Raw genomic sequence first — 8,863 nt, forward strand, 5'->3', positions numbered from 1 at the left:
CCCGGCTCTGTTCCTCCCTGTGAATCCACGCAGGAAGCACCGGGGACAGGGAGAAGGCCAGGCAAGGGGGCCGCTGACCCGCGTGTCCCCGGCCAGCAAGCACTGGGGGTCTCGGCCCAGCTCCCCCCTTCTCCGGGGCAGCGCTGGCCCCGGAGCGGAGAGGCCGGAAGCGGCCGAGTCAGCTCCTCTGCCCGCAGGGCCGGCTGGTTTGGGGGCACAGGGTAATTTGGGGGTCTGGGGAGGGGGGAGAAGGGGTTCCGTGTGGGCCCGGCCCGCCGCCCGGAGCGCGGTCCCCGCAGCAGCCGGCTGGGAAGGGCTGGGGCTGGGTCAGCCCCAAAGGGCACGATTCAGCGCTGTCACCGCGTCCCTACTTCTGCTGTGGGGAAAAAAACGAAAGAGAGAGAGAGAGAAACGAAATTAATAATAAGGGTGAAACAAAGCCAATTCCGGATTGTATCTAAAATTCGAAGGAGTGCAAACGCCGAGCAATAAATCTACCCAGCTAGGTAATCCCAGGAAACAGCGCGTTTCAAAATGCATGACAAATGAGGGGCACAAGCCGGCGCTTCATTTTTAAGCTAAAAAAATAAGAAGCTTTTGTTTTTCAGTATGCAAATTAAACAACCAAAATCCCAGCTATTTGGAAATGGGGGGCGAGCCAAATTAACACGCTGCAAATCTTCGAGAGGAGGCTTTATTTACTAACCCGCCCCAGCCACGTGTGGTAAACTTCTGCGGGCGCAGGGCGGCCCGGCAGCTCTTCTCTTTGCACACAGAAGTCAATAGATCAGAAATCCAAATTAACTCCCAGCCTATTTTCCGTACACCCAGCCGCCTTTTTTTTTTTTATTTTTTTTTTTTATTTCTTGGTTATATTGAATTGTAGTGTTTGCAGCCTCATTAAATCCGTTCCAAGACAAAAGAATAAAAGACTGGGGGGAGGGACGGGACAGAAAAGGAGGGGGAAGAGGAGAGGGAATAGGGGGAAAAAAAAAAGAACAGATAAAGAAAACAAATAAAGCCCTTTAACTAGATCTTCACATAAATGTCACAGTTTCTCAGCATTTACGATTTGCCTGTTTAGCATAAAAACACTTAAGGACAAGATTGAAGGCTTTCCGAGAGATCTGGACAGAAGTCAAAGCTATCATTCGGAGGTAAAAAAAGAAATACAAAAAGAAAAAAAAAAAAAAACAAACAAAAAAAAAGAGGAGGGATGGCGGGGTGGGGGCGGGAGGTGGCAGAAAACAAGTGCTCTTCCAAATAATACTAAAGAAAAGTGAATTTCATTGTAATTCATAGGCTTGTTCCAAATACCAAGAGAGAAAGGGAGAAGAATAGAAGCGCACAGATGCCCCGACGAAGGGAGAACAGCTCTGCTCCCATTGTTGTGGAGTTAAACAGTGGAAGGGAGGGTTAACCTAATCCATCAAATTGTCTGGAAATTGTGAAGAAAATTCAAAAACCATATGGTCTCCAAGCGCTCGCCTTCTCTCTGCTGCGGAGGGGCACGCTTGTTTCAGCATGGCGAACCGCAGGAGGCTGTATATGCTCCATTGTCGCTTGTCACTTCAGAGAAGAGGGCTCATTTGTCCCCAGTTTTCATGCTTTACGCTAAAAATTACTACCCCATCCATTCTCAAAGAGGAGAAAGATTTATTTAGCCTCGGAGAAACTGGACCAAAAAAAAAAAAAAAAAAAAAATCCAACCCACAAACCAGCCCTCTCTTATCTGGACACTTCTCCACCGAGCTCTGCCACTGTACACCAGATTTGTCTTTCTCACATAAATTTTACAAAGAATAGGGAGAAACACACGTTGCTCGCCTCCAAAGGCAGGTCACGCTGCCAAGAGAAAACACATTCACCACAGCCTTAATTTTGGCGGAAAAAAAAAAAAAAAAAAAAAAAAAAAAGGGGGGGGGGGGAAGGAAAGGGAGGAAACGAAACGTTTTCCATCCTCGTGTCCCCGTAGCAGCGCTTCTGCCCAGAAGCGGGAGGTCTGGCCGCCGGGCGGAGGGCAGCTGCCCCGGCTCACGCACCCCGCTCCTTTTGTCCGAATCGGGGATAACTCCTTCCCCTCCGCTCGGATTTAGTTTTTGTTCTATTTTTTTTTTTCCCCCCTCTCTCTCTTTCCTCTCTGATTTCGGGCTGGAAATGCCCCGGTGGAGGCGGGGGGTGCCATTGGCCCCGCTCGCCCCTCCGCTGCGCATCCCCCGCGCCGGGGCAGCGCTCCCCGCACCTCCTGCCTTGCTGCTCCGCCGGGATCTCCCTCTGCAGAACCTCTACCTGGCATTAACCTTAGAAAAAAAAAAAAAAAAAAAAAAAAAAGTAATAAAGTTCTCCCTCGCTTGCTCCTTCACCGTCTTTTTCGGACAGGTACTGCGGTTAAAGAAACTTTACATGCAAACGGGATGGGAAATTCCTGGGGGGGGGAAGTCTGTCGTAACCTCGGATCAGCGGAGCTGTTTTTCATTCACAAAGAAGGACGTTAAAAGTATATTAAAATGGTAAAGATTTTATTGTATCGGAAAAAAGAGCTATCTGTACAATTCTAAGAGACAGTAAATAAAGCGACATTGTCCCTATCGGAACTTAAATAGCAGGCCTTTTAAAATTTGTACAATTCAAACAAAAACAGGTCTTAAATCTGTACATTTTTTTAATTTATAATGTAATACTTAAATGTATTGATCTTGGGATTTGTCCTTTTTTATTTCCCTAGCATGCAAAAATTCTAAAAAGAGTAAAAAATAATTCTAGGATTTTTTTTTTCCATTTTCTTTTTTTTTTTTTTTTTTTTTTTTTTTTTGCTACCACCTTCATATAAAAAATACGAAAGGCAGCTTTTTAATAAAAGCACAACAATAGCATAAAATGGTAAAAATAGCTTTTAATTGGTAAAATGAGGCAGAAATTGCATTGGAGACAAATCTCTATGCTCTAGGAAAAAAAGAAAGTATATATTTTCCAACTTGCATTATAACCCATCCCCAAGTTCCCAAGATTGCGAAAGAAAAAATATTTTTCAAAGGAAAAAAAATATTACTTCGTGCACATCTGAAACATGCAAGGAAAGGAAAGTGTCTAATTTTTGCTGTTGCCGTTTTAAGTCTAACTTAAATCTTCTCTAAAGTGGTTCGTTTCGTAAGTCTTTGAAAACAACTGCCTACCCAAACATCTGTAGGAATCCGAGTTTATTCCAAGGTTACGCATCTCCCTTATAGACAAAATAATCGTCAATGATAGAGATTGAAAAAAAAATAATAATCAAAACCTCAAAAAGAGGGGGGAAGGAAAAAAATCCAATATATACGTTTAAATATCTATACAGAAACCGTCCGTAATTGCACCATTCCGAAGATGTGACAGGCGGAGGGATATCGACTCTACCCTAAATTAATTTGTGTTTCTGTGTCTTTATGGTGGGTTTCTATTGCTTATTGCTCCGACCGAGGGGGAGCAGCCGCCTCGCCGCGCTGCCGGGGCCGGGATGGGGGCCAGGGGTGCCAATTTGGAGCTGCCGGGATGGGGTGGGGGGGAGCGGAACGGGGCGGGGGAGGGGGGGTGTCGTGGTGGTGGCGGGTTGGGGGGAGGAAGGCCCGCCGGCCGCCCCTCAGTCATCCACGTCGATCTCCACGTCCTCCTCCTCCTCCTCCTCCTCCTCCTCGCTGTCCCGGCGGCTGCGGGGCCGCTCCGTGGGGGGCGAGGCGGGGCGGGGCGGCGGCGGCGGGGCGCCGGGCTCCCGGGCACCGGAGGGGGGCGGCGGCGGGGACCCGGACCGCGCCTTGCCCCTTCCCTCGGCGCTGGGCTCCAGCTCGGCCAAGGCCACAATGTCCACTGCGGGGTTGGGGCCCAGCTTTTTGGCCGATTCCACGTCGGCCTTCATCTCCTCCAGGTCTCGCTTGAGCTTGGCGCGGCGGTTTTGGAACCAGGTGATGACCTGGGCGTTGGTGAGCCCCAGCTGCTGGGCGATCTGGTCCCGGTCCGCCGGTGACAGGTATTTTTGGTAGAGGAACCGCTTCTCCAGCTCGTAGATCTGGTGGTTGGTGAAGGCCGTCCGCGACTTTCGACGCTTCTTCGGCGTTTGCCGCTGCCCGAAGATCGTCATCCCGTCCCTGCCTGCCGACGAGCCGCCAGATTGTCGCCGCTTTCCCCATGCTCCCCCCCCCCGCCCCAACACCACCACGCGAGCCCCCAGACCCCCCGGCCCCTGCCCCGTCTGTTTCGGGGCGGGGAGCGGGGCAGAGCCGCCGCTCCCGCACCCCCGAGGGCCTCAGGGGGAGGATGCCGCCGGGCACCGGCCGCCCAGGGACCTCCTCCCCCTCCATCCCACCCTGTGCGACACCCCGGGGAGACGGAGGGAAGGGGGGAGAGGGGAAAAAACAGGCCGTGGGGAGGAGCGGGGCACCCACCCGCGGGGAGATCACCCCGCTTTGCGAGGGGCTTACCTTCGGCCGCCTGCAGCACACTGACTTCCAGCCCCTTGAAGGTCTTGCTGGCCAGCTCTTCCAGGGCGCAGAGGGGCGAGGTTTGGGAGAGCAGCGCCCGGCCGGAGAGGGGCAGCCCGGCCGGGGGGTGCTTTTCGGCGGCGGAGAGGAGGTGGGCCGTTCCGCAGAGGGTGTAACTCCTCCGCACCGAGGGCTTGTTGAGGATGTCCTCGATGCTGAAGGGGGTGAGGGGCTTGTTGGAGTTGGCCGGCGGCGGGAGGTGATCCAAGGGGCTCCGCCGCCGTTCTTCCCCCGAGGAAGGCTTGGGTTCTTCTTTGGAAGTCATGGTGGGGCCGGGCCGCTCGGGGCTGCCTTCCCCACCCGCGACGGGGATGCGCTGCCGCGGGGAGAAGCCCCCGGCGGGACCGCGGGGTAACGGCGGCGGAGACAGCGAGCAAAAGTTGAAGCCCACCTCCAACTCCGGCGGAGGAGCCCCGGGTCCTCCCGGGGAGAGCCACCTCGGGCGGCGGGCAGGGCGGGCAGGGCGGCGGGCTGAGGCCGGGAGCGGAGCTGCCGTCGGTCCCTCGCCGAGAGGTGGTCCTGCCGCACCTCTTGTCCCAGGGTTTTCGGTCGGGGAGCTTTTTTTCCCACCCCCCCCCCCCCTCCTCTCTCTCCTCACTCTCGCGCTCTCTCTCCTCTCTCTTCCTCTTCCCAGCTGCTATTTTAAGAAACACCCCAAACCGCAGCACTTTCCCTGCCCTCCCCCCGCAAAAGCGAATACCCCCAAAAATAATCGGGGAAAAAAAAAGAAGGAAAAAAGAAAAAAAATTAAAAGACGACTTCGGAGAGGGGGAGAGCAGCCCTCGCACCGAGACCTCGGACCAGGGGGAAAGAGGCGAGAAGAGACGGGGTAATTGACTATTGCTAACAAGTTATTGTTGATTGGGAGGTAATCAATTATCTTCAATGACACTTTTCGCCCTCTCTCTCTCTCTCTCTCGCTCTCTCTCTCTCTCTCTGTCCAATGCAGGCTTTTGCAAGTTCGGAGACCCATTAATTAGGAGGCGGTATGGAGGTGGAGCCCAGTTGAATTATAATGCTGAATGCACTTGTCATATTCTGGCCCTGCTATTTGTTTGGACATATATATTTTTAAATTACATTACAAACCAGCCTTTATTGCATCAGGATAATACACGATAGTGAAAAATAATAATAAGCGAAAACAAAACAAAACGAAAAATATCCGGCGGTATCTTTTTTTTTTTTTCTTCCCCCCGAGATTTAATTTTTTTTCTTCTATTTCTCCCTCCTGTTAATTTCGGCTACTAGTTTATTTGTTTAAAATGTCTCTCTCCGGCTCTACTCAGAGCCGTTTGGGTTTTTTTTAATGAGGGGAAGAAGGGGAGAGCCTGGTTCCAGGTAAGGCAGACCTTTCCTTTCCAATAAAATCCCAAGGTTTCCGCCGAATTTGTCGTGCTCCTCTTTCCCAGCGCTCTGTGCCGGAGCAGGCTGCGGTGGCCGGACCGGGGACAGCTCGGCGGCGGGGCAGGGCCCCCCGGGGAGTGTGCCGGTGCCAGGGGTGCCCGCTGAGGGGCTGCGCGGCGGGGCGCGGGCCGGGATCGCTCCCGGGGATGTCGGCGGCTTCTTCGGCTCCGTCGGCGCCGGGGATGGCGGGTGATGCCGACCGGGGACGGCGCGGGGAGAAGGCTCAGGCAGTGGCCGGGCTCCGTCGCCCAGCGCAGCGCCGTGTCGGGGACGGAGAGGGCCGGTTTCCAGCCCGAGGTCTTTTGCTGCGAGCCCGCGGGCGGCTCTGGAGGGGGGCAGCGGCGGCGGGGCTTGTTGCGCCCCCCACCCTCCGGGGAAGCCCGGCCCGGCGCTTCCGCCCTTGGGGGCCACAACCGCTCCTTTAATATAATTTTTACCCGTGTCTCACCGCTCCGCGGGACCAGAGACAAAGCCCGGAGCCGGGGGGTGACCGGCCTGGCCCCCACCCTGCGCAGTGTCACCCCCCACCCTCCCCGCGGGGCGGCGGGGACGCGGCCCCCGGGCAGGGCCTGGGCTGGACGGGGCGGGCGGCGGCCTCCGAGCGCATGGCGGAGCGGCGGGGCAGGAGGAGAGCCCGGTGCCAGCCCTAACTTTCCCTCCTCACCTTGACGGGCAGTAGGAGGGCGGCTGGCAGCTCCCAGGCCGCTAGGTACCAAACAAGCACAAAGAAGCAAATGGCTCCTCTCCTTAAAGCGCCCTCTTCCCATTTTTTATAGCTCTCTGGGAGTCTCTTTATGCAGTGACCTATTTTTAAAGGCCTATATTGGGTTATTCATCATATCAAATACTGCGAGGAGCTGGGGGGGAGCCGGTCGGGGGGGAGCGAATTACACTGATTCTAAATAGCCCGGCTTCTTTGCTTTGCTAGGTGGATTATTTGCTTCGCTTTGCTTGGGTTTTATGAAGTGATTTAAACATATTTTAACCAATTAGAGACTTTCCTCCTCTCCCTTGTGTCCCCTCGCATTATTTTCCAGCGTGGCGTTTTATGTCAGGATCCGGGTTTTATTGAGAACTCAGCCGGGGATGCTGGTGTTATAATTACAGAAATAAGATTAAAAAAAAAAAAAAAAAAAGAAAAGAAAAATAAGGAGGGAGGAGAAAGAAAAATAGTCTAGTTCCTGGGTGAGAGTTTGGACGGTCTGGGGGCGTTTGGGATGCGCCGAGGCGCCGCCGGCTCCAGGCTGCAGGTCGGCCCGCCTGCCCCGCGGAGCGGAGCGGAGATCCGGGGCACAATTTGCGCCCCAACCCCTAGCGCAGACCATTCCGCTCAGGGCAGAGGCAAAACTGCGCCAGACACAGCGAAGCTCCGCAAACCGTTCTGCATCCCCTGTTGTTCCCCCTTCCCCGCCTGCGCGGGGGGGGGGGGGGGGGGGAGAGGTTTTTAAAGGCACTCCGCTTTTTTTTTGGTTTCCTAGGAAGGGCAGGGTCCGGGGGATCGGGCAGCACCCTCAGGACAGGCTCGCCGGCACAGGGGCACCCTTCTTCGTTTGCCTCGGCCGCTGCCCGGCAGTGGATAGCCAGGTTCATGCTTTGCATGAGTAGCTCAGCCCGGTGGCTCCAGGCCTGCCGCCTGCCCTTGTCCCCAGCGCCCCCCCCCTCCAAATAGGACCTCACTTAGAATGGGGGTGGCTGAGAGGGAAGGGGCAGGTCCCGCCTCCCCAAGTCCCCGAGGCGCTCTGTGGCTGTCCCGGCGGGGTCCGACCGAACCCTCTCCGCTGTGGTCTCAGCTGCTCGGTAGTGCCTTTGGCGGGTTTGGGTTTGTTTCCCCTGCGCTCACTTTCTCTTTGCAACCGCTGCAACTAGCTCCCCGCAAACGACTCCCTCCCTGCCCTGCGGGGCTGGCCAAAAATCAGAGGAGGGCCAGGCTGGGTTGCCCCCGCCCCAACTTCGGGGAAGAGCTCAGCATCCCCTCTCCACACCCTTCGAAATTTAATTATTTCAAATTTTTTTTTGGCAGCCCGCTTGGCACCCACCCCCAAATTAGGGACCCTCGGTGCCCCGCGGCAGGTCCCATCGCATCTCCCCTTCCTCGGAGGGCCCCGGGGACCAAAAGGGCACCGAGGGCAGCAGGGGGCCTGCTCCGGCCGCCGCCGCTGAACTTCGCATCCCGCCGGGCTTTTCTCCTGCCCGACCCGCCGGGAGGCAGCTGCGGGTCGTGTCTCCCACCTTTGGGGCCGTTTGGGGAAAAACACCCTCATCCGAAGCGATTCAGCTCCCCACAGGCCCTCCTCCCCTTCTGCCAGCTCCAGCCCCGCTGTGTGTGTGTGTGGGCACTGACGCCCTCCCGGTGTAGGCAGGAAAAGTTTGGGTTGGGTCCTCCGCCGAGAGGCAGGGAAGGGAGCAGGGCTGGGGGGATCGATGGCCCTTCGGTGTACCCAGGGACGGATGAAGGCGTCCCTCGGAGCCGTCGGGGAATTGTCGCTCCGAGTGCCCGCCTTTCACCGGGAAAGAAAAACGAATAAAGCAGCGGCCTTTGCTACTCCACTGCGCAGGAAATTACCGCGGAATCGGAAACTACTCAGGGGGGAGCAAAAATCCCTCTGGCTACGAGTAGCATCTTTGGAGGAGTCTCCCCTGGCCGCCCCCTGAGCCGTATTTCGGGGTGTCGGCGTGGCTGCCCTCCCCCGGGAGCCGTCCCGGGACCGGTTGGCAGCGGCAGGGCTCTGCCGGGGCTGCCCGGCTCTGGCTGTGCGCGGCCCGCTTTTGTCCAGGAAAATGTCACAGGAATATAATTAAAGCAGGCGGTATAAATCATTCAAGTGTTGATCACCAAAGTAACTGCGTACAAATGACACCTCCTTTCCCGGCATAGCTGAGCCGTGCATGGCTCCCAGTTATGTCTGCCTAGTTTAAGTGGTCTAAACACGTTACCGCTCCCTGTT

The 8,863-nt window shown here is 55.6% G+C and overlaps 1 protein-coding gene across 1 annotated transcript; it reads right to left on the reverse strand.

The window, feature by feature from the left end:
* Positions 1 to 3,616: 3,616 nt before the first annotated feature.
* Positions 3,617 to 4,776, reverse strand: LBX1 (ladybird homeobox 1). Its single transcript, XM_086467146.1, has 2 exons — positions 4,452 to 4,776; positions 3,617 to 4,122 (listed from the first exon to the last, which is right to left on the reverse strand). The coding sequence occupies exons 1-2, from the start codon at positions 4,774 to 4,776 to the stop codon at positions 3,617 to 3,619; spliced, it is 831 nt and encodes a 276-aa protein (XP_086323272.1).
* Positions 4,777 to 8,863: the final 4,087 nt, after the last annotated feature.

The sequence above is a fragment of the Leptosomus discolor genome, chromosome 6, assembly GCF_034619465.1.
Source record: "Leptosomus discolor isolate bLepDis1 chromosome 6, bLepDis1.hap2, whole genome shotgun sequence".
Taxonomy (NCBI): Eukaryota; Metazoa; Chordata; class Aves; order Leptosomiformes; family Leptosomidae; genus Leptosomus; species Leptosomus discolor.

Bases quoted from the DNA above. Each gene is read 5' to 3' on its own strand.
- LBX1 (XM_086467146.1), bottom strand. From the start codon at position 4,776: ATGACTTCCAAAGAAGAACCCAAGCCTTCCTCGGGGGAAGAACGGCGG. The intron at 4,123-4,451 runs GTAAGCCCCTCG...GCTCGTCGGCAG, and splicing joins TGTGCTGCAGGCGGCCGAAG to GCAGGGACGGGATGACGATC.